This window comes from Balaenoptera ricei, chromosome 2 (assembly GCF_028023285.1).
Source record: "Balaenoptera ricei isolate mBalRic1 chromosome 2, mBalRic1.hap2, whole genome shotgun sequence".
NCBI classification, from domain to species: Eukaryota; Metazoa; Chordata; class Mammalia; order Artiodactyla; family Balaenopteridae; genus Balaenoptera; species Balaenoptera ricei.
In genome coordinates, this window is record NC_082640.1 from 18969732 (window position 1) to 18995451 (window position 25720).

At 45.8% G+C, this 25720-nt stretch overlaps 1 protein-coding gene across 1 annotated transcript in view; it reads left to right on the top strand.

Moving 5' to 3' along the window:
• Positions 1–22822, top strand: part of CCNY (cyclin Y) — a 122526-nt gene extending 99704 nt beyond the window's left edge. Inside the window, exons 4-10 of the mRNA XM_059911897.1 lie at positions 2603–2703; positions 8447–8482; positions 11697–11754; positions 11848–11967; positions 17044–17210; positions 20486–20648; positions 21592–22822. Coding sequence (XP_059767880.1) covers positions 2603–2703; positions 8447–8482; positions 11697–11754; positions 11848–11967; positions 17044–17210; positions 20486–20648; positions 21592–21708 — 762 coding nt within the window. The 3' untranslated portion in view covers positions 21709–22822. The remainder of the gene's footprint in view (positions 1–2602; positions 2704–8446; positions 8483–11696; positions 11755–11847; positions 11968–17043; positions 17211–20485; positions 20649–21591) is intronic.
• The last annotated feature ends 2898 nt before the right edge of the window (positions 22823–25720 follow it).

Below are 25720 nucleotides of genomic sequence, written 5' to 3' on the forward strand. Positions count from 1 at the left end.
AACACATGTTAGCAAGTAAAAGGAGCTGACTTTGGGAACAGTCTCCAGGGAGGGGGCAGTAGAGAAGGAACCCCTGGCTGGAAAAGAGGTGGCCTTTCCCTGGCTGTGAATTTGCTGAGAGAGACTTAAAAAGTAAAGGGAGGCTGCTTCTAAAAGAATTATTATAGATTTTAAAGCCTGAAACCATTTGAGGATAAACCCCTTGGGGGACTTTTAACAGTAAGCTGAGCTAGGGCAAATTATAAAGATTAATATTCTAATCAGCAACTATGTTTTAGATGTAATTAGATCAACAGTTATAGGAAAATTTAATACATTACAATAGAGACGCTTAGGTATTTTAGAAAGGCTTGTGTAAAGGGCCTTATTTAAAGTTTGTAGTTTATTTAAAATGTGCTGACGTTTTGGTTAGCTAATTAATGAATCTTTTAATTAAAATGTGAAAGTCTCTGATTATAAATTGTGGGTGGCATTGTAGGTGGCTGGGAGTCCGGAATCAGCCTCCTGAAACTTAGGGGAAACTCATGCCTTTTGCTTTGGCCTAATTTTTCTATGACATCCTCCTCCCCTTGACGACAGCATGCCTAAAGTGAATTGATCATTCTAAGTTAAAGGGAAAAAAACCCGATATTAAAACAGAATGAATCAGGGGTTGAATGGCCAGCCTCCCTTACCCTCAGCAAAACAATCACAGTATTTGTATTAATATTGAGACAGGTGATAGCTGTAAAAACTTTGTGAAGGAATAAAGTAACTAGAGAGTGTTATTTATCAGTTAAGCAAGAGTCACATTGTTAGCTGGACTTGGAGCCAAAAGAATTTTGTTCAAGCCCTAGATCTACCACCTGATAAATGGGGGGCCTTGAAAAAGCCTTGACGTATTAGTTCTCCGATCTCGTAGAATGACTCCTGTCTACCTGTTCACATGGTAGACTGAACGGAAGGTGATCTGCAAACTGATTTTAGCAACAACAGCTGACTATGTTGATGTTATTATTATTATTGCTCATTGGATTTATAGGTAAATTCTGTATACTTTTCCAAGTTCAATAGCAAAACTGATGAAAGTCTTTCCGGTGTTTTAAGTATGGATATAGTTTTTTCATGAGTATTAAGCCATAGAAGTCAAGGAATGAAGTGAGTGTGATCCAAGAACTGAAATTTTAAAAACTGTAAACCTTGCTTTTGCCTCTTTGGGAGATTTGCTCTTTTTTTTTTTTTTTTTTTTTAATTTATTTTTGGCTGCGTTGGGTCTTCGTTGCTGCACGCGGGTTTTCTCTAGTTGCGGTGAGCGGGGGCTACTCTTCCTTGCGGTGCACAGGCTTCTCATTGCAGTGGCTTCTCTAGTTGCGGAGCACGGGCTCTAGGCGCGCAGGCTTCAGTAGTTGTGGCTCGTGGGCTCAGTAGTTGTGGCTCGCAGGCTCTAGAGCGCAGCCCCAGTCAGTAGTTGTGGCACACGGGCTTAGTTGCTCCACGGTATGTGGGATCTTCCCGGACCAGGGCTCGAACCCGTGTCCCCTGCATTGGCAGACGGATTCTTAACCACTGCACCGCCAGGGAAGTCCCAGGAAACCTTATTAAATAAGAAGTAAATGTTAAAAGTATCGAACAGGGCATTTGGTCTCTGATGGGCTTTAAAGCTCCCTTCATGTTCATAAACCATGGATACTGAGGGCTTCGTTGGGGTTGGGCAGGTGAGGCAGGCAGTGTTGTTATCCTTAAGGAATTATTTTTTTTGGTTGCTGAAGATGACACTTAGGTTGTCAACATAGCACCAGGCAAGTGGAGACTTGTTTGGATGATTTTATTTTATTTTTTCTAACATGCTTTGAGCTAGAATTATCCAGATTGATGTCTACTAATCATATTGCCCACATAATTGCCAAAAATCTACTTACTATTCAATTAGATGTCATACAAGTGTAATTTAAATTCTGTGTTCTTTAACAGTATATTTCAGAAGTAGTTCTTAGTTCTAAAGTTTTCCAAAGAGCTCAAAATTTATGTAGCTGTGAAAGAACCAGGCATGAGACTGCACAGGCACCCTACCTTGAAGCTTATACATTGGTAGTATTTTCAAAATCATCGGATTACTTTCACCTATTTTTATCTTCACCTCCTGAAATTCAAGATTAGGAGATTCTAAATGAACATTGGCTGCATTTTCCAGGGTCCCCAAATCGACTGTATCCCAAGAATAGAGAAAATGGGTGCAGTGGACTCTTGTCTTGATCCTGGTGCCTCAAACCAGGATGCCGCCTTCAGCAGGGGCTTTCATTGGTGTGATGAGCGCATACTTCTTGTTTCTCAGTGATTTTACGGACTCTGCTGCAACACGCTTTGATGCTCGATTGCGAGAGTGTACTGTTCTGATGGAGGTTGGGGGCCAGGAGTGGTGGTGGTGCCTTTTCTTTGTGGAAGAACATGGAATTTCATTGTAGGAAGAAAGTGGGTTTGTATACTGTTCTTGCTGGTATTGTTAACATTTCTCGCCAAGACACTTCTCCTCTATAGGCTGGTCTCAAGGTGAAGGGGATGATGTTCCTTGGAAGAATTTTGAGCCCTGTTTAATTGTCCTTGTCTTGTTGCCATTGTTTTTTAGCATCCTCCAGGACAAATAGCAAGGAAATACAGCTCCTGCTCGACTATTTTCCTAGATGATAGCACAGTCAGTCAACCAAACCTCAAGTATACAATTAAATGGTGGGTATACACATTTTTTCTTAACTGAATGTCTTTTCTGTTCCTTAACCTGATGGCTAACTGGTTGGTTGTGGGGTCTGGGAGTGGTAAGACTGGGCAGGGGGAGGCCACTGACTATTCAAGAAGTCTTTTTAAAAAGTGATTTTGGGAGTTAAAATGTGGGGTGTTCAAAATATTTGTGTATATTACCATTTACATAAAAAGGCCAAATTTTTCAGTGATTTTAAATGTAGGTTAAAGCATATTTTTGATTTTTGTGCATACTTTCCACCTTCCCACTTCTTATTGAAGCCATCCTGGCTTTAAGTCTGCTAGTATTTTACCTTCAAAATGTAATGGGTCCCACTTTGACGTGGGGCTGCAGTAGAAAGCAGCCCTGGCACCATGGAAGTGTATTTGCCTGGAGCATGGAGAGTGGGGTTCTGACCTTGGCTGTCCCCCCAGCAGGGAGGGTGGGGTGAGCCCCTTCGCTCTGGTCTCTTACTGTAAAATGGGGCTTAAAGGAGGAAAGTGGGGGGCGGTCTTTGGATAAAATCTTTTCCCTTTGGGGCTTCAGTTCTCTTATTTTCAAGGGGAAGGTGGGAGGGACGGAATGCTGGTTTTTCCTGAAATGTTCCCACTAGCATTGTGGTAGAAAGCCTTGATAGAGGTGCTGGGGTCTGTGGCCTTTGGCTCAGCTATGAAAAAAACTGGGATATTTTGCCTCTGTACTCATTTAAGAAGAGTCCACATTTAACAGCAGTCCACGTTAGCATGTGCGGTGAGCGTTTGCGTTTCTAAATAAGAAGCCTTCTTGTGTTCCAGTGGGCCAGGCTTCCAGGCCTCAGAGCCCTGTTCTGCGTGTGCCCACACATGGCAGTCAGGCCTGCCAAGCAGTGGGGACGGTGCCCCCTCCAGGCAGAAGGTGGGAGGTGGGCCCGCCTAGAGGGAGGCCGCCTTCGAGGGAGGCCGCCTTCTCCCTGATGGGTTGCTTGTTTCTAAGATCTAAACGGGAACGTAGCTTCTTCCCTCCTTCCGTTGGTGGTTGAGGGACTGGTGGGCATCACCCCACAGTGGGTGCTCACGGCTGGGAGCCCACATGTGCCCTCGCTCCACCTCCCTGCCCTTGGCTGAGCTGCCCCACCCTGGGGCTGGGCTCTGCGCCGGGGTCTGGGAGGTGCTAGGGCGGGAAGCAGGAGCCTGGAGACCTGGCACTTGGCACCCGCTCGAGCCCTAGAGCCCCGCCTCCCTGGGGCCTGGGACCCTCCCTCCAGGACGGGCGGGAGCTCTGGGTTTCCAGGGGCTCGGACTCCGTTGCTCAGCACTTCACCTGGGGATGACTTCACACTGCCGTTGGTTGTGACGCAGACACTCCGGGGCCCAGTAGGAGATCTGGGTGACAACTTGATATTTCAATGTGGAGTCTGGGAGTGCAAGCTCCGCAGTCACAAATGTGGTCTGTGAATCAGTGGTTCCAGCTCGCCACACCCGCAAGGCCCCCGAGGGCTTAGAGCCCCACTGAGGCGTGACGTCTGGTCCCGAAGATCCAGGATCTGGAATGTCAACCTCTCCGGGAGATTCTCATAGGTGGCCAAGGCCGAGAACCCCTGGTGTCAGTGGACAACTGCCTTCGAGTTCCCTTGAAAGCTTAACCTGTGGTTAATACCGGGAGGAAAAGAAGCTGGCCAGCTGGGCCAGTGACGATGGCTGAGTGCCGAGAGGGGGCGTCCAGTGTGGACGCTGTGGCGTCCCTGGTCCAGAGGACGCGTCTCCACACCACCCGGATTGGAGATGCCTTCAGTCAGTCGCTTACTTGTTTTAAAATGTGCCTTTTTAAAAAACGTACATTTTGGACCTGGGAGCTGGGTAGGGTGGACCCTAGTTGTAGCAATACCATCAGAATCTTTCCTTGTAAATTCCTGTATGTCACACGTGACCTGGTTCTGGTCATTTTGAGGTGTTAGCTGGCCTGGGTAACTTCAGCCAGGGCCTTTGACAGCACGAGGGGAACAAATGTCACGAAGGGCAGGGAGACTGGAAGTCTGAATGCCCTCCTATTCTAAAATCGTAACCTACACCTGCCAAGGCCCTTGTGACCTCCTGCCCCAAGACGTTAAAATTGATACAAACTCATTAATCAGTAGTTCAGCTTCCTGTGGGCAGAGTGAGCATTCGTGGGCTGAACTCGACTCCTGATAACCATGTAGGACCTTTGAGAAAATGCTCCGGGTTCTAACAATAGCTTTCTAAGCTGATTTTAGAAGAAAACCCTTCTGGGGAGTTCCCTGGTGGCCTAGTGGTTAGGATTCCAGGCTTTCACTGCTGTGGCCCAGGTTCAGTCCCTGGTTGTGGAACAGATCCTGCAAGCCACACGATGTGGCCGGGGGGGTGGGGGCGGCGGGAAAGGTTACAAAAGAACCAAATGGAAATCCAGGAGTTCAAAAGTACTCTGAAATAAAATTCATATTAAAAAAAAAGAAAAAGAAAAGAAAACCCTTCTGTAAATTGGGGATTGCCAAAAGGAACAAACATTTACAGATTCTAGTTCAGGAATGGGTGGAGGGTTGAGAGCGGCTCTGTCAAAGAGAAGCAGCAGCAGTGCGACACATTTGGGCACAATTCTGTGCTCATTTTTTTCACAGGCATAATATCTTCTCTGAGAACTTGATTTTCCCATCGTTCCCGTGAAGGCCAATAGCTGTGGTATGAATTTAGAGTTTGCCACCCACGCCGTGCCCCTGTAACCGACCCAGGCCGTGAATCCTGTGTGAGCACAGGGGTGGTGCTCAGAGGACGGGGGGAGGGCGGGGAGGGCCGTTCGCAGCTGCGCACACCAACCACGGCCCCGGGCCTGAGGGTCGAGAGCAGCTTCGTACACCCGCCAGAACCCGGCACCTCTGACTTAGCTCTAGGTAAGAAGTACAGCAAGGGTAGTGCCCGCGGTCAGAAACATGTTTTGTTTTCCTGATCAAGAAAATAGCATTTCTTCATTCCCAGCTCCCCTTCCCTCCTGGCTCTGCAGCAAGGGCAGTTGAGCTAACCCTCTGGTCAGCCTGTCCTGGGTGACCTCACCGTTTTCTGAGGACGTGGCAGACTAAGCAGGCCTCCGAAGCTGGGCATTTGGAGTGAAGCCTGAAGCCTGGGATTGATTCTGTTTTCAGCTGACTGTCCTTTGCCCCCGGCAGTCACTTCTTTCACAGGGGCCGACTGAACCGGCCTGTGGAGCTGGGCCCACACGGGCATCCTCAGCTTGGTTTTCTCACTCTCCGGGGTATGATCTTGAGTGGACATTGGCCTACAGACTGGCACTGTGTTTTATGGAGGCCTGAGTCATGATAACGTCCAAGCTTGCTTTCAGCTCTGGAGATCTGGGAGACAGTAACCTTGGGGCCCCAAAGACCTTCACTCCATCTACAGAAGCCGGAAGACCTCTTGAGGTGGAATTATTCATAGGGCAACAACAATAATAATAATAACTTTTGCTTTAGAACTTTATATTTGAGATTATGCTTTTATACACTTCATTTGATTGTAATAACCACTCTGTGATGTGGGTTGAATTGTTGTAATTTTTTAGATGAGGAATTGAAGGCTCTGAGAGGTGGATAAACTCTAATTGATGAAGGAGCCAGGTTTTAAACCCAGCTGGTCTGACTTCAGTGCAGTCAGTGGTGTTTTTCCTGTGACGTGCTCCCTCACAGGGGAAGCAGGGACCATATTTTTCTCAATCAATCAAAGCAATTAAAGTAATCACTATACCAAACCCAATCATATGAAACATTCAATTTAATCATCATAGCAGGACTGTTAAATGAGTAAAACAGTAATTTCTTCCTTTTTTCCAGAGGCAACACTATAGAATGAAAGGGCATAAAACCACGATACAAGTTAGAAATCCCGACATCTATAGTGTCTCTACCTGAATTTTCTCATTTATCAAATAGAATCAGTAACATTTATTATTTCCCATTTCGGGGCTTTTAAGGTACGTGAAGGCACTTTGAAAACTGTACCATTATTTTTTAAACTTCTGAAGTCCCTTCACCCCACTTACAATTCCTTCATCAGCTTAGATGCTTTTCAAGATGTTAGGAGGAAGAGAATATATTACAGTTGCTCAGGGATCCTCTTAACACTTAGCTGAAATCATTTGAATTAATAGATCTGGAAAGAGAGATTTAGAAGGAGATGCTTTCTTTTGATAGAGTGAGATGAGCTATTGTCATGTTCAGTCGTGGGTGAACATCTGAGCTACTGGAGTCCAGCGTGCATGCCCAGGTCTCTAAGTGAGTGCCGCCGCTGCCGAGTGAGCTGAGGTGTCTGGGACCCAGCCCTCTACCTCCATGTTGGTGCCCTGGATGGCACTTTCTGTGCTCTGAGAACACAATCTGATGCAGCCTGTTAGCTATGTTCTTAGAAGCTTAAGAAATAAATTTTGGCCTCCTCAATACATTTTAAAGTAAAACAAAAATTGTGGAAGGATCTAGACAGGTTGGAAAAGAGGAAATAATTTAAAAAAATTGGGCAGTCAACACGAATAACCCTGCCAACTTGATAGGCGATCAAAGAAACTCAAATTGAAAACGGTTACAATTTTTAACCTATCCAGTTGGAGAACATTTTTCCAAAACATTCAAGGTGAGTGTTGGTGAAGGGGAGGTGAGACAGACACTGGTGGGGAAGTACACTGGTACCGCTTTTCTGCAAAGATACTGGGATGTATGTGTGGGGAGCCTCACAGTTATTAATGACCTTAGAGCAAGTAATTCCAAGTACAGGATGTTTTCTTATGGAAATAATATAGTCATAGGTCACACAAATATTTATCTGTGGGTATATTCATTATGGTGTTAATCATAATTGCAAAAATATTTAAATGTTCAATAGTAGGGGGATGGTTAATAAATTATTCAACAGTGTAATGGAATATAGTCAGCCATTTAAAGTCATGTTTTTGAATAACATTTTAATGGTAAGAAAAATGTTAATGAGGGTAAAAGTGGGATGCAAACCTGTTTGCTTTAGGTAGATACGAATAAATACCTCTATATCTTAAGCTGATAGTAATAATCTTTGGGCAGAGGAATTATTTTTCTGTATACTTTTTTTATTTTCCAAAAATTTCTTCCATCTGAATATAACACATTTCATAATCAGAAAATCATTATTTGAAGAAAATTCAGGGGATAGGAATGTCTTCATTAAATTCAGATCTTTTAAAATGTAAAATAAAATTTTAAGGTATTACAAATAAGAGTTACACTACCATTTCAGCAAATGAATGAATAAATTAGGCAGATTTCCAAGAGGTTATTGATTGAAAAGATAAAATGGCAAACTCCTGTGGGTAATATTCACATTTTGCTGGTAGTTATAAAGAAACCACTGATTTTCTAAATAGCAGGTGCTGAGTTGGAGACTTCTAGAGGTGTTTAATTTCACCACCTATTTTTTACATAGTGCCTATATTTTAAAGTGAGGAAAACTTAAGATTTCAGATAGAAAGAGAAATTTGTTTCCGAGTATCACTTGAAGTTTTGGTGTTTCTGGAAAAGATTTAATAATTGCTCAGAATAAGTACCTGATTGATTTACTTTGAAGAATGCATTTTCTTAATCAGCATTCTGAATTAAATGGGGCTGTTCAGATGGGTCATTTTACTTTTACTTAAATTTTAAATATTTATGGTCAGACTGATGCCAGATAATATATAACATCTTGAATGTGCTTATGAAACACTGAACTCCTGCATTTTATTTTACAGTGTAGCTCTCGCAATATATTACCACATCAAAAACAGGTAGGTGGATTTTGATTAATTTTGTGCTAAAAACATCACACATCATCTACTGTTATGTTTTTCCTATTACGTTCTAGTTGCCTCAGCCTTTGAGTTTTATATTCTTATCTCATTTTCATAGAATCTCTAAAGTTAGTACAATTTACCCATACTTCCTAGGTAAGTGCTGAACTGCTTCTAAGTCAGAGGAAGCCAAATGAAGCCAGCAAAACAGAACAAAGTTTCTTGACAATGTTCAGCCTCCTCTTGACTTTATTTTCTGTATAAGTTGCGTAAACATTCTGTCTGTTATAAAATATTTTAACAGTTTTCTGTGTGCAGCTTTAACATGAAAAAATGTTTAGTTTATAGTTTCAATTCAGTAGGAAAAGTTTTGTCGTAAATTTAGTCATAAACTATTTTAATGTAGTGGAAATTCTCTCTCTGATAGAAGTCTGGAGATAGTTCAGTTAATTTTAAAAGTCAGTTAAAACAGGGACTCATAGAAGAATCATTTAAAAATTTACCTTAAGCATTTTAATTCAACATAAAACATGTAAAAGTACACTCATCTGCCAGTTTTATGCAGCATCGAGGCTTCTGCTTTGAGCCTGGGGCATTGATTACTAAAGTGCTGTCCCTTTATAAGCCGCACCTGTTTTGTGTGTATTTTTTGTTTGTTTTTGTAATCAATAGCGAGAAAACTTGTGACATTTGCTAAACAATGAGTGTAGAATCTTTTAGGTTTTGACCACACCTGATCTACAGCAAACTTGTTTTTAGTGATTTCCTTTTATTGGGTCTTTACAAAGCATCCTTCTTTGTTTTCATGAGAACAAATCCACTCTCATTGCAGTCCTGTTTCACTGATTGATGTGACATTTACATGTGTTATATGAGTGTAGTAACAGTTCCGGGAACCAGCAAGGTCACCTTCTAGCTAGCATGGGTCTCCGCAGTGGGGGCCACAGCCCTGCAGTCTGTTTTACAAAGGGGACAAGGGAGAGTTGTGACAAGCAGTGAAGCGGAGGGTAGATGACAGAGCTTGTGATGGACAGGTTATGGGAAAACACAGCCATTGGAAGCAAACACCTGGAAAGGTATTCTCTGTAATGACCTTTCTCTGTAGTGTAACTGTGATTCATGGTTCATTATGGTGCTTGAGAAGTTTGGATTTACGAACTTAAAAAATGTAGGATACTGGAACTTCGAACCTTGACCAGAATAACTTAGTGCGAGTGTAGATTTGTCTTGCTGCTTATTTCTATGATAGTAGTTCACACTTTTTAAACACTTAGGTCTTAACTAGCAATGTAATGCCATTGGTGAAACTCAGATGTATTCTCAAATCAGTTTCGCATTAGCGTCTCCAATTTCTCAGTTCTTAGACTCTGTGGGCCTCAAAGCTAATCTGTAGCCACAGCCATTAATAATAAGACCCAACTTCATTAAATGCTTACTCTGGCCGCCCTGGTCAGCTCTTTGCATGCCTTATCTCATTTAATTTTTTATAACAGCTCCATGAAGTGATTCTGACATTATCTCCATTTTACAGATAAAGAAACTGAGGCATAGAGAGATTTTAAATAATTTGACTGAGATTACACAACTAGTAAAGTGGGGAATTGGAAATTGAACCCAAGCAATGTACCACTGAGACTTTAAATGATATGCTCTGCTGGGTTAATGGTGATAAATTGGGCCGAGAGGAAGTGGAGAGAGTCCAACTGAAAAGTCAGCCTGTGAAAACAAGCATGATTAATTTACAGATTGTAGCTTGAAAGTGTCTTGAGAAGAGGTGTCTGCAGACTCCCTCTTTGATAAGTCATACCGACCCAGCCTCATGGGCTGGTGATAGATCCCTTAGCTTTGATAGAGACGGTGCTGAGATTCATAGCTTTTAATGGAAGTGAAAGCAAAATCCACTTCTCAGAGGAGTCATTTTAGCCTAAATTCTGAATCCTTATTTATATTTCTGAACCTACATTTTGATTTTTAAAATTACTTGTGGTGAAAGTTTCCCGAGAGTGCTGAATGGTGTTTCAGGGGCTCTCACTCCTCAGGAGAAGTGAACGGGGCTGAAGAGCCTGAGCAGTTGGGGGCGTCCCTCACCTTCCTCCCTGAGTACCTGGCAGAGGCGGTTAGCAGGAGGGGGATCGCGATTCCTCAGCGCCAGGTGCACTTTATGTTTTCAGACCCCACTCTCCAGTCCTGACTGCTTGAGCCTTGCTTTTATTCGGGTTCATCTAAATCTTTGCTGTCTGTCCTGCAGGCTAGTGAAAAGCAGCACAGGTATGAATGCCCAGAGCTTTAAAAACAGTTCCTACTGTGCAAAGACAGGGATGAAAATTGAGCTGTCCTGCCAAGCTCTTTCCTTCACTTTTATTTTTATGCAGACAGTAAGTTCATAGAACAGAAACTGTAGTGTTTGCCACGGGGCGTGCGTGTCAGGGACAGATCTGCAGCCTTCTGATATTTGCAAGCCTAGTTGACATTGGAAAACTGTGTGCTGTTAACCAAAGCAGTGGTTTCCAAATTTGGTTTTTAAAGAAAAAATTTTAGACAGAACTCAAATGACATAAAACAGATGGAGGTAGAGCCATCACTAGTGGAGTGTGGACGACCCCCCAGAGCCCAGCGGCCCCGCTGAGCTCACAGTGAACGCTGCCACTTTAAATGGGTCTGTGCAGTTACCGGCTCGGTAACAACCAGTTACACTTTTCTACGTGTCCCCTCTTGTTTTTCAATATACAATCATGAAACTCCTCGTTAGCGAAGTGGTTAAGTTGCATGCTGTGAAACTTTCAAACTCATCTCCAGGACACACTATGAGTGTTCATTCTTACCCTCAGACTTCTTTCTTATCGACCACAACGTAAGGATGGTTTAAACAGATCTGTCAGCCTTTGCTCAGAAACAAGAGGTTAAAGAAATTTAGATGTGGTTCATTTGAAAACTCAGGAAATGAAAATCTAGATTTTCACTTAAGTTAATTAAACTAAATGTGATTCATAACCTTTATTTCTTGGACTATTCAAAAATGATTAAGTATTGTCCCCAAGAAAAACAAATTAGAATTCATGAATAATCAGTAGCATCTCTTAACAGTTAGCACTGCCTCTGTTTCTTGAAATAACAGCTGAATCAAAATATATTTTTGTTTCCTTTTGACTGGCACTCATTCTTACAGAAGGTAAACTCCGTTTTCTGTTATTTCCCCCCCACCTCCCACCAGGGACCCAGATGGAAGGATGCTCTTGGATATTTTCGATGAGAACCTTCACCCTCTTTCGGTAACCCTCCCCCCCGGGTCTCAGGGTGTTGTCCAGTCGTGTCTCTGTTGTTCTTGTTGGGCGGCCAGTCATTGAGAATCTCTCCTTTCCCAGAAATCCGAAGTGCCACCAGATTATGACAAACACAACCCAGAGCAGAAGCAGATTTACCGGTTTGTTCGGACACTGTTCAGTGCTGCTCAGCTGACTGCGGAATGTGCCATTGTCACCCTGGTGAGTGCCCGCAGGGTGACGCGGTCGTGGAGTGGGGCGCAGGCAGGAATGTCCATCACGGACCTGGGAAGCACAGCACCAGTTCAGGGTTGTCTTTTATCTGGGAGGGTAGCGACGGGATCTCCTAAAAGAGGGCGCGTGGTCTGCTCCACAGTGCCCACCTAAAGCCCATTGTCAGATCACACTCAGAATCAGGAAAGCTGAAATGCTGTGTGCAGGTAAGTGAAGCACGGGGCCCAAGGGCCTGAGAAGGACCAGGGCCTCCTCATTAATGTCCAGGTTTCTGGTGTTGGTTCCCTACAGAGGTTTAATACCATTGATCAGATGTGATAAATTCGTACATCGGAAGGACTGCTGTAGTTGCTGCCTTCTCTTGTGATTTTCGTACAAATATATGTCTGTAAGATACTCAGAGACAGCATGGGCACAAATCTGCACTTTAAGACTCGAGATAAAAATCTGTAACCTTACTTAGACTCTGAAAACCTTAGGGACGGACTCTTTAGGTCAGATCTCATTTGGGAAATAGATTTGACAGTATAGCCCATTGTCACTGACATTGTGTGCAACTCATATAAGAAGTCAGCTCTGCCAGTGCACGGGCTGCCCCGAGGGACCAGAAAGTCATCCCTGCAGTTCCTGAGAAGAGATTGGTGTGTGACGGTGTACGGGACCCTCTGTGTCTCTGCCACACGAAGAGCCCTGTACTCTCGGCTGATGGGACAGTACCCTGTTTGTTTGTTCACTTCTTCTCTCATGGAACTTTCCGCCTGATAGGCTAACAGACACTCAGCAAGTCTTCCTCAGTGATCTGGAGTGATGAGAGGTCCTTAGGTCATGATTGAGAAGCGTATTTATTGCTCAGCTTTGTTCCTCCAAAGGATGTCACGTCCTTACAAAACACACCTCGGGCAGCAGGGTTGACATTTTAATGAAGGGAGATTGTGATAAAGGGGAGGGAAGTGTAAGAAAATCAGATGACACCGTGGATAAGATTAGTACTAAAATCCACGCCATGATGAAAGATTTATTTTGAAGCTCCTGCAGATGGAATGCGGTGGGGTTTTTTTACCTTCCATTCCTAAGAAAACTGTGACCTGACCGTGCCCCGTAGTGCCTTAGAGTTTGGATTTATTAGCCTGAAGGAGAAGGTTAGTGTCCTGTGGAGGACACAGTTTCTGCAGAGACATTGAGAACATGTAAAGTGTGTTTCCCTGTCTCCGAGGGTGACTGGGAGGGGTGGTTAGTTTGTCTTCGGAGTACTACAAGAGTGGTGTGTATTTGTCAGTCATTGGAGCTGCTGAAATCTTCTCTTGTCCTGTGACATCAGCTGGTGGCTTAGCAGGGGATTAGTGTACATATATGGGGGTCTTGCTGGCTACAGCCTAAAGGTGAGCAGCTCCCGCACAGCAGGCCCAGCTCTGCAGACCGATTCTCTGGGGCCTGCTTGGTTGGCCGAGTCAGCCTGGGGCCTGTGGGCAGAAGGCAGACAGCTGCGAGCTCTGAGCGAGCCCCGTGTATGATGATCCCGCCCTTCTCTCCAGTCTCTAGAGGTAGAAGCAGCCGTTCACAACAGGTCTGGTCTAGAGCTGGCAGAGCTGCGTCTCTCTCGGCCTTTCTCCTGGGCCTTCTCTTGGCAACGTGCCCGTGGGGAGGCGGGGAGGCCCACAGTTAGCTCTGCACTGCTGCCCACAAGGAACCAGCCTGCAGCTTGCCTGTGGAAGGAGCTTCCAGGACCTTCAGCCACTTGCTCCTGGCTGTATCAGGGAGCACCAGTCATGCCAACCCAGCTGGGTCCCCCTCGAGTGGCCTGGCAGGTCCAGCCATTGCTGCACGGCCGTGAGGGCTGCCATTCAGCCCCTGGACTGCAGCCCCAAAGTGCCTCTCAGAGGCTGGTGCTCTGATGGTGAGGCCACCTGCGGAATCTATCCATTCTGACCTCGAAGACTCCCTTTTTTAGGTCACGTTAGTGGTTTCTAAGGAAGTCAAAAGCTGTTGTTCAGATGGTGTCCAGTGACGAATCCAAATATCTCATTATTGTGCTCCTTCAAATACTAGCAAATAGGAAGCGCTGTTGAGGTCCCAGTTGGCTAAGCTCTGGGTACGAGAGTCTAAGATGAACGGACCCAGGGCTGCTCTTTAAAATCCATGGAAAAATTCCAGCATCATCGGAAGTTTGGTCACATATATCCTGGATTCCATGAGTTTGCATTTTCTTCCTCTCCCGTGCCTTTAACAGTTTTATTTTGTACAGTCAGCTGAATGCTCTTTGTAGCTCAGTAAGTGCTCACTAGCCTGTATTTTCTAGAGACTCCTGAGGATGGTCCTTCTTATGAAATTAAATCTGAAAATTTAATTGAGCAAGAGTGTCCTATTAGCAACAGTCTAGGGAATGGTGTTCAGAAAGAATCAATTGTCTGTTATTTTACTTGGCAGAGAATTAAAACACCCAAGTGGGAGTTTACTAAAGAAATTGCAGCTGACCCTTGAATATAGCTTTACTGGCAAGTTCTGCTAAATTACATGCTGTTAAGTGGCGCTTATTACGAATGCCTTATCTCCCAACATAACAACTGCCTTCTCTCAGTAATGGAGTGTATTTTCATATCTAATTCCTCTAGTTAGGCCTAGTGGAATATCAGACATGGTAGATGCCCGTTATTTTTTTCAAATGTTATCTTAAATATTATCTAGTTTACCTGTTAATATCTATCAACTATGGTAAAGTAAGTAAGAAGAAAATTGAGTAGCCTTCTTTTTGTACTGAGTCAATGAGGAGCTGTTTCATTGGGGAGCTTGGAGAGGTTTGCATAGCTCGTATATATAAAGGAATAGAGTCTTAGGGATCTGGATGAAGATTGTTCATAACAATTGCTTTAAAAAATCTGGAGTTAGGTCCAGCCTCAGTTTTCTGCTTGTTTTTTTTTTTTCTTTTTTTTAAGAAATACTCTATTTTATTTATTTATTCTTTTGGCCGCACCACATAGCTTGTGGGATCTTAGTTCCCCGACCAGGGATTGAACCCGTGCCCTCGGCAGTGAAAGTGTGGAGTCCTAACCACTGGACCACCAGGGAATTCCCTATCATACATCTTTTTGATTCTCTCCTTGGTAGAATGAGAAGAATTAGTCATCAACCTTTGTAAAAACTATGGAAATAATCATTCCACAGTTCAGAAAAGTGTAAAACATGCCAATAAACAGATTTTTACGAAGGGGAACTTTAAAAGGCATTCGTACCTTGTGACCCAGCTTAAGCAGTGGGCTTTGTGGGTATTTCTGATGTCTGTCTTCAAACTAAATTATGGCAGTTTATAAATCCTATATTACATGGTTTCATTTTACAACTTCAGCTGGAATTATTTCATTTAAAAATACCACTTCAGGGACTTCCCTGGTGGTCCAGTGGTTAAGACTCCATGCTCCCAATGCAGGGGGTCTGGGTTCGATCCCTGGTCAGGGAACTAGATTCCACATGCCGCAACTAAGCCCGCATGCCTCAACTGAAGACCCCTCATGCAGCAACGAAGATCCCACGTACTGCAACTAAGACCCGGCGAAGCCAAATACATACATACATACATACATACATACATACATGCATACATATTAAAAAAAAATACAGAAAACAACAAGTGTTGGCAAGGATAACCCTTTTGCATTACCGGTGGGGATGTAAATGGTTCAGCTGCTGTAGAAGATAGTATGGTGGTTCTTCAAACAATTAAACATAGATTATGATATGATCCAGCAGTTCCACTTCTGGGTGTATACTGGAAAGAATCAAAAGCAGAGACTCGAACAGATACTTGTACACCAGTGTTCACAGCAACATTATTCACAGTAGCCGAAAGAGGAAACCACTCAAATGTCTGTCAGTGGATGATAGATAAACAAAATGTGGTCCGTACATACGGTGGATCATTATTCAGCCTTGAAAAGGGAGGACATGTTGGCACATGCTGCAGCGTGGAACGTTATGCTCAGTGAAAGAAGCCAGTCACAGAAGGACAAATGTGCTGCGATTCCACCTACGAAAGGTGCCCAGAGTGGTCACAGTCACGGAGGCGGAAAGCACAAAGGTGGGGGCCTGGGGCCAGGGGAGGGGGAGTGGGGAGCTGTAATAGGTACAGAGCTTCAATTTGGGAAGATGAAAAAGTTCTGGAAATAGAGATAGATGGTGGTGATTTCACAACACTGTGACTGTTCTTAATGCCACAGAAATGATTAAGTGGTAAATCTTATGTGTATCTTACCATAATAAAAAAAAATACATTTAGCAACACTGCCTGTAAATCTACAATTACCTCAAAATAAAGAGTTTAATTTAGAAACAACTACAGATAGAAAAAAATAGGTTTCTTCCTTTCACATCCTTTGTTCTCCTCCTTGGCACATTGGTGGTTTGGTTTTTGTTTGTTTTTTTAAACGGAACTTTTTTTTTTTTTGGCTGTGTTGGGTCTTCGTTGCTGCGCGCAGGCTTTCTCTAGTTGCGGCGAGCGGGGGCTACTCTTCGTTGTGGTGCACGGGCTTCTCTAGTTGCGGAGCACGGGCTCTAGGCGCACAGGCTTCAGTAGTTGTGGCTCGTGGGCTCAGTAGTTGTGGCTCGCAGGCTCTAGAGCTCAGGCTCAGTAGTTGTGGCGCATGGGCTTAGTTGCTCCGCGGCATGTGGGATCTTCCAGGACCAGGGCTCGAACCCGTGTCCCCTGCATTGGCAGGCAGATTCTTAACCACTGCGCTACTAGGGAAGCCCGGTGGTTTGTTGAATGCATGTTGATGTCATAGTTGGTAGAGTGAGAAATTAACCCGCAGCTCCTAGAACACTTTCCTGCCCCAGAGTCTTAAGGTCCAGCCTCATCCACACGTCCAGTTACGGAGTGTGCCTCTCAGCCCATTTTGCCTCAGACTCGTTGAGCCCTTTGACTTTTTAAAATACGTGTGATCAGGCTGTCAGCGCCTGTTTAAAGCTGAGCTGGAGGAGTGCAGTGAACAGTTGGGAGTTGGTTTGCGTGTGCTGGCGGGTGTGGAGCCAGGAACAAGGCAGGTCACCGGGCGCTGGCATGCTCGTGTCTTCCAGGTGTACCTCGAAAGGCTTCTAACGTACGCAGAGATTGACATCTGTCCGGCCAACTGGAAGCGGATTGTTCTGGGGGCCATCCTGCTGGCCTCCAAGGTATGGGATGACCAGGCCGTGTGGAACGTGGACTACTGCCAGATCCTGAAGGACATCACGGTGGAGGACATGTGAGTGTGGGCGGGGGTGTCTGCGGAGGAAACCCACCCCTTTGTGGACCTGCTCAGTGTGGTATGAGTGGATGTAATTGCACGTCTGTTGTGAGCTGGCCGAGCAAGGACACAGTTGCTGAAACCTTATTCTAGGCGAACCTTCCTTGACCTTCCTGCTCCCTGTCTGCGGTGGGGTTCATCCCAGCTCTGTATCCACTGCAGACTGATGACAGGCAGCAGATGGGCTAAAATGTTACCTGTTTCTGTTCAGTTTCAGAGAGAAGGCTTTCACTGCTTTTGTCACGTTTTTCAAGTTCAGTTGCTTAAAATGAGCATTCTGTCCTCAAGGTCCCCCTGTGCTGTCCTGTCGGGCTGCGTGTTCTCTCTCAGGGCACCATCCTGAGCTCACATTTAGCTGCAGCCCAGGGGCTGGGGTCCCGGGGGCTGGGCGTACAGGAAGTGGGGTCAGAACCTCTCAGGAGCAATGAGCTGTTTTGGAAACACCCAATCAGGATGAATTTCTTATAGTTCCTTATGGTTTACAGGCATTTCTGACATGATTCTTGCCAATATTTTTCTCGTCTTGTTTGGCTTCTTTGGGGAAGCTCTGGGCTGGAGGAGGTTCCACTGTGTCCCGGTCCACATCTGTGTCCCTGGACCCAGGACCAGTGTCCTCCCCACCCTGCCCCCCTTCTTCCGGTTGCTGGTTCGCTGGGCATCCCATTTTTGTGCTGCCCTGGGAGCTCCTGTTTGTGTTTTGGGTCTTTTGCCAGAGCCTCTTCCTGCTGCAGACCTGTATGACTCCTTCCTACATCTGTCATTCTTTATCATAGAAAGTAAGACAAATATGAAGTTTTTGACAGCAAGAAAAATAAAATGAACATATTTTTTAAAAATTCTTGATTATATTTCAAGTTGAAAACAGTTACTAAGATAATTGTTATCCAGACCGTAAGTAGGTTGCTTCCACCTTTCAGCTGCTGTGAAATAACACTGTCGTGAATATGAACACGGGTGTGCAGATACCTCCCCGAGGCCCTGCTCTCCGTTCTTTGGGATCTATGCCCAGAAGTGGGATTGCTGCTTGGTGGCTGGTCTTTAAAGTGAGCCCATTTTTCTACAAAAGCCGACAGGCCATTAGGTGATGAAAACAACTCTCTTTACTCCATTTTAGAACCCCATTTGCAAGTTGCTAAATGGCATCAGTTCAGTTGGGTTTCTTTACAATGTTGATCTAACGTAACAAATATTTCTTAAATTTTTTTTGTTTATTGACTTGAATTTATTTATTATAAAGTTTTGCATCAGAACTATTTCCTTACAATTATCCCCTTCGGGGCAGTAAATCCATCAAGCCCGTTCTCTCTGCATCACTGTTTGTTTTTTGATGATTTATCACATAACAAGCTGTCATATGTCCCTGGAGGAAGTACTTCTGCCGTTTGGAAATTCAGATTTGGGGAATTATTTTTATTTTCTAAATCTTGCCTTAGTTGGAAAACACAGAAGCTCTCAAAGTCTTTATTTCCCCCCAAACTTAAACATTCTATTCAAGAAAACACTCAGTATTCAGGAAGGCTGTTTTTGCCCTAAGGAACCCTGGGAAACTGCCACCTTGTTCAAAACCAGATTCCTCTTGACTTTAATCCTAGTTATACCCTCAACAAGAGGCAGTGGTGTCTAGATACCATTTGGGGCAGGAATAGCTGACTAGTTCTCTTAACATTTATACTAAAAACTTGCTGGCACTGGAGAATGGGATCTGCAGTGGCACCTCTTAGCCACCGGGTGGCAGTCTGTCCACAGGCAGCTCCCAGGTTGCCCAGGAGAGCACTTCTGCCTTAGCGTATTTTTGACACTTAAGAATTTCACAGGATGACTTCTTATTAAATCTAACTTAAAGGAGCTATAAATACAAGTCATTAAAAGTGTAAAATTTAGCACAACACACACATTTGGGGCTTTACTTCTTTCTTGAAGCTGCATCGAAGCAGCCCCTCCGATTAAATGACCTGAGTGCGACGTCTTGGTCGCGACGTCTTGGTCTCTCCCTCCCAGGAGCTCAGGCCTTCGATAACGACTTGCTGAGGTTTCTCGCTTCTGATCTGCCTGGGAGCTTCCGTCGGGGAACCAGCCTCCCTGCTCACCTCCCAGCCTCCCTGCCGCCTCAGTGCTCCTGCCCCTGTTGTCATAGCAGCGCTAGACAGGCTCGGACGGCTTGATGGGGCCCCTGGCCGGAAGCAGACGGGCTGCCCCGCCCCCACGCCAGAAGCAGCCCGCCCCCATCTGGCTCCTCCCCGCCGGAGCGGATCGCTTCCGGGGCTCAGGTCAGCTCTCACTTCCGGGAAGCCTTCCCTGGATCCCTCCGCCTAGGCCGAGCTTGGTCCGCTCCTTTCAGTAACAGTAATTATGGAGCACCAACCACATGTCAGGTGCTGAGCTGGGGCCAGGCTGCACCATCAGATGTCACGGTTTCTGGCTCCGAGGAGACAAGGCGGGGAGACTGTGATAAAGGACAGAAGTGAGCCCGGGGTGCTGCCCGGGGAGGTGGCCCTGGAGCAGTGCTCCCAGACAGACCTGTCGCTGAGGACGCTTCTCCCCGGCAGTAACTACCGAGAAGTAGGCCTGAAAGTTTTCAGATGCGTATTCTGGCCGCCCTGGTTCGTCTTCATCCAGCTGGTTGGCTCCCTTGCGGAGCAGGTGCTGTCGCTGAGTAGTTCTGAGCGGGCGGGCAGGCCCAGCAGCAGCAGCTCGCAGGAGTGTTGGAGATGCACGTTCTCGGGCCCACCCAGACCTGCCGGATCAGACGGGTGGGCCCAGCAGCGGCTCCTCACATGCCCTGCAGGTGATGGGTGTGCGCTGGGGCTGGGGAACCGCCTCCCCTCCCGCGGTCCCGAGGAAAGCCGGTCAGCGCGTCCCCACCTCTCCTCCCGGGAAGGGCGGTCCTCTGGGTCTTGGGGAGGCCTGTCCTCCAGGCTGCTGTCCGCCCTCACTGGACTCCACTTGACAGCTCTCGACTGCGTCTTCTGCCCCGTTTGAGCCGATGGTTCACGCGGAGAGGTGAGGCCAGAGCCTGCTGTGTGTGTGTGTGTGTGTGTGTGTGTGTGTGTACGCGCGCACGTGTCTTATCGCACACATGGTCGCCCTGAAGCACTTCTGGTGATCATCCCAGTTAATCAGGCCTCATCCTTCCGGGCACTGGGCCAGCTGGACTTGGCTGTGTCCAGCAGCCTGAGCAGGCGGCCACAGGTGGGGACAGTGGCTGAGGTGTGCGTTTGTGTCTTTCTCTGCAGGAACGAGCTGGAGCGACAGTTCCTCGAATTGCTCCAGTTCAACATCAACGTGCCCTCCAGTGTTTATGCCAAGTATTATTTTGATCTTCGTTCTCTGGCGGAAGCCAACAACCTGAGCTTCCCCTTGGAGCCCCTCAGCAGGGAGAGGGCCCACAAGCTGGAGGTAAGAGGCGTCAGCGCCCGGCGGGTGCACTGCTGCGGACTGAGCTGTGTGCTCACGGCAGTTCCTGATACTGCATGTCGTAAAATAAGGACAAGGTGCCCTGGATTTAATTTGTACAACCTCATATTTTTAAATAACCTTCCTAATGGTGGTTTTTATTTAATGTGCATTGATTCTGTTAAGTCAAAGAAGTTTTTAAAAAACCCGTTTTTAAAAAAATGTACCCACAAAAAGAGTGTTCCCAGCATGCACTTTTTTTTTTTTGACTGTGTTGGGTCTTTGTTTCTGTGCGAGGGCTTTCTCCAGTTGCAGCAAGCAGGGGCCACTCTTCATCGCAGTGCGCGGGCCTCTCACTATCGCGGCCTCTCTTGTTGCGTAGCACAGGCTCCAGACGCGCAGGCTCAGTAGTTGTGGCTCACGGGCCTAGTTGCTCCGCGGCATGTGGGATCTTCCCAGACCAGGGCTCGAACCCGTGTCCCCTGCATTGGCAGGCAGATTCTCAACCACTGCGCCACCAGGGAAGCCCCCCAGCATGCACTTTTATAAGGAAAAAGTTACCAGATGACCCTACCGATTGGGAATCCGAAAAGGTTTGATTCTGCCTTTATTTTTCATTTTTTCAAAGTATTTTCTCCACAGCCCAGTTAGAGCTGGGGCCAGCCCCTGTGGTTGGCCCGGATTCAGGGCCGTCACTGTTAAGCCGTGTGACTCTTGTGTCTTACACTTGTGTGTAGCTCAGCTTTGCATGTGCACCCAGCTCTTCCCATCCGACTTTGACAGCTGAAAGTGTGGGGACAAGGAGGCTCACGCGGTTAGAGCCCTCCTTCAGAGGAGGCGCTGAGGCCCTCTGCACCTTCATCCCAAGTGTCCTCGGTGCCGAGGGCCAGCCAGGGCGAGGGTGCTGGCTCCGGGGCTGACCTGATTACCTCCCCTCTGCCCCCAGGCCATCTCCCGCCTCTGCGAGGACAAGTACAAGGACCTGCGAAGACCCACGAGGAAGCGGTCAGCGAGTGCTGACAATCTGACTCTGCCCAGGTGGTCCCCGGCCATCATCTCCTAACCGTGGGCGTCCCCGCTGGCGGCCGTGCCATCCCTCAGTTTCTCGTTTAGTTCGAGAAAAGACAGTCTTGGGGTGGTTTTGTTTTGTTTCTCCTTTCCTTTTTTTAAAATTCATAGCTCCGCCAGGCTGCCTTGATGAGCGCCTCCGCGCCGCGCGCACGGGCAGCAGGGCTCCGAGGAAGCCAAGTCGGTACCGTGGGATCCAGTCCGCGCCTTCCCAGCCCCGAAACAGCGCTTCCTTCGTGGAGGAAAGACTCTAACCCTGGAGGAGGAAGCGAAGGGAAAGGAAGTCGGCTAGAGGCAGGGAAAGCGGCTTGGCCATTTCCTAAGCCCCCCACCGTCGGTCAGTAGCCGGAACCGACAGGAAAGCCCGGCGTAGGCGACGAAGTTGGATGTGCATTAAAGTCGCGCGCCGCGTTCACCGCCCCACCCGGATCAGTATGTCCCGTAAGACTTCTTGCATTCCTTCTTGCTGCTTCTCGGGGATTTGGGGGGTATTTTTGTTTTATTCTGTTTTGGTTTTGGTCCCACAGAGCAGAGAATATAGTTTGTACCCACCATCGCACAGACATCCAAATAAATAGTACTGGCTGTTTCTCTCTGCACAACTCCTGCGAGCTGTCTTCTGAGCTTTCTTCCTCTCCAGGGGGAGCGCTTGTCACGTTTCTGTGCACCTTTATTTTAGACGGTTTTTCCACAGTGGCGGAATCAACTTGACTGTAGTGCTGAACCAAACGTAGCCCTTCCCCCCGACTCCTCCCCCAGGAACATTCTAGATCACATGGGTGCTTGTGCCTTCCGGTCCTGCGGTGGTTTCTCTCTGCCCTGACGTCCTGGTGGAGGCTGCGCCCCCGCGGCCCGCGTGGGAGCCCTTCCTCCCCTGCCCACCCCCCTCCTCTACTTCCACGTCCATTGTGCAAGCAATATGCCTCTCAATTTTTATATGTTTACTTTAAATCAAAGTTAGTCTATTTGTATAAAATTTTTTAAAAATCTAAAATTTAAAAAAACGGGGGTGGGGGTGGGTATTCCCATGGAAGATCATTGAAGGGCAAAATGTTCCTATTTACTGAGGTATTTTTCACAGAATGATTGAATAAAAAACTCAACTTGCATTTTCATTGTGGGTGCTTAGTGAAGTTATACAAAATTAAACTGTGAAGGTTTATGCGTCATTAATTATGACCATCTCTTTTCGTTTCTGACTATCCCTCATTTCCTTATGGGCTGGATAAAAATCTATTACATCAAGTAAAATTAAAGGGTTAACGATAGACTACCACGTAAGTCTTAAGAATCTGGGTCAGTGAAGCATACAACACTTTGGGGGTTGCACATTTTATTGGGTCACAATGACAGAGGTTTCTAAGTTTTTCCTTCATCAGGTCTTTGAGGCAAATGGCAGCAGAAATCCGTGTTTCACCTTCCTCCTGTGTGAGCTTGGAAGACTTTGGAATCTTATGTTATTAGTCTGTGCCCTAAACTCACCCACCTGCTCCCCAGACATGCCTGCTCCAGGTGAGACATGCTTTGTTAGTGGGAGGGACTCGGAAACACCCAACATCCCAAGAACACCAAGCCAAGTGCTAGTCAGGTTCTGTGAAATGTGTATCATGTGTAAATGGAACTGTTTGAGCCAGAAATACTGTCAAATTCTTTCTGGCTTAAACTTTCAAAAGCAAACAAGCAGAATATGAAAAGTTAATTATCTTTCCATTATAATTGTGTTGATACACTCTGTATGGGTTCCAAAATCAGCTTCTCTCGTCAAGTAAGAGTTGGATTTAGAATTTGAAATAGAAACCTAAACAAACATATAGAAAATATCATTTTATATTCCCTAATCTATATAGCTTAAAAAGGGACATATTTTCTTAGCTGAATACGAATACCTCTCAAATTAGTTCCTTCCATGTAAAGTATCTTATTTTACCCATCCATTTCAGGAAGGAGGTTCTGCTGCCTTTAAAGCAGACACCTTATTTTTATCCCTTTTATTTGAATGAGAGAGATTTGAAAATTGAATTATGTAAATATTTCAATGCATCTGCTATTATTTTATGGAGTTTATTAAACTACTTTAAAAAATTGTATAGTCTATTTATTGTATGTATGTACATACAGTCTGATAACTTAAATTTAAAGTGGGTTCCGTAAAACCTGACTCAGTCTTGTTTAAACTACTGAATATTGTTTTAGCCCTGTGCACTGGACTCTACCTCTGTATAGGAAAATTTTCCATATTAATGAGCATTGATCTGTATTAATTGGTTATGTTTCTTACACTAAGGATTTTTAAAACTCTGCTGTAAGTGTAGATTTCAGTTTTACTTTTGCAATATGAATCACCTGACACTAAGGTAGATACTTTAGGTTTGTTTTATTTTTCTACATGATGATGGAGACTTACATTTCGTTCTCTGGTTTGTTCTAAGTTTGCCCAAAAAACACCCGACAACAACCAGTACAGCACCTATTGATAAATCATCGTGATGTAATTTGTTTGCAAGGTGATTCATGCCCTACAATTAAAGCTGGATTGCTATTTAGGAACACATTGTCTTAGTGTAGTTTTTGAATGGACAGTTTTCATCATTAATGAAGGATGAATAAAACCACACAATTTACTGACTTTAAGTTTAGATTTGACTTAACAAATGAAAGTATCCCAGTGAATTTTTTTTCCTTTTTGACTTTTTTTTTTTTTTAAACTGGGAGAAGAGAAAGAAGTCAGGGGTTTAAAACCAAATTGGAGGGCAAGGTGGGAGGTCCTACCAAGATCCCCGACGTGCCCTGTGCCTTGTGCGCTGCCTGAGGCCGTCGTCTGGCTCCTCTCCTGGGCTGGCTGGCTCCCCGAGCCCCTCCTCGTGGTCTTTGGCAAGACCATCTCCATCTTGGGCTTTCCCTTGGGTCTGGGGGTTTTGATCCTCAGCTGAGCTGCAAAGCAGAATTTTGGGAGTGAGCGATTTTGATCCTTTCAGGCTGCTTTTGGTAACCTCTCACCTGGGGCCATATTTTACAGCTTTGAATTTTTTAAATAATAAAATAATATAATTCCTAGTTCATTGTGGGTACTTATTGTTAGGTAAATGGATACAGAGAACAAACAGTGCCTACCTTCCTGCTGCATTTTTTGAATATTACATTGAGATAAAATTGAACAGGTTTTGTGGATGCTGAGTGAACCAGTTCTTTTCAAGAGCAGTGGAGAAGTGTTATGTGTTCTGGAGGTGTTGAGTGATCCTCAGAAGGACTGGGGCCTCCTGGAGGCCTAGCAGAGCTCGCCGCTTGTGTAGCAATGCCCTGTTTCATCTGTGATCCCTTCAGCCCCCTTGACTTCAATGGAGTCAGCGTCTCAAGACTCCCGTTGGGTGGATCATGGAGACATGGATTGTCTCCTGAAAGGCCAACCAAGGAGCCCCTACCCTTGTTGAAAAAGAGAAGGAAGTAGGGAACACACCCTCAACTGAAATGGGAAAAGGACACTGAAGGACTAATTTGGAATTCATATTTTAAGCTCTGTGGGTTGCAAGGAAGGCCCCTGCACACACGTGCATTCAGGTCGTGACTGGCAACCCCCGAACGCCGAGCCATCCCAGCACTTCTGCACCAAAAACAGATCATCCCGCAGGTGCTGGTGGACCCCGTCTGAGGTAGGGGGGCGTGCAGGGGCTCGCAGTCGCCAGGGCTGCTGGACTCGGACCGGCCCAGGGCAGGGGCTTCCTTCTACTGCTTCCTGGTAGGTTTTCTTACTAAGTTTGCGTGTCTGGAGAGCTGCTCAAGGTCAACAGTGTCACTTTCCATTAGAAACGTTCATCTCTTGACTTGAAAGGGTCACAGGAGGCCTCTGTGTGTCTTCGTCGCTGTGAGCGTGGGCTGTAGGTCAGTGCCCGGGAGGTCCTGGTACCCACCTTGTCCATCGTAGGTCTTGCAGGAAGCACCCTGGAGGAACCTGTGTCCTTTAGGGACTCGGTCTGGGTAGGGAGCTTTATTCCTTAAAGAACTTTGTTTCA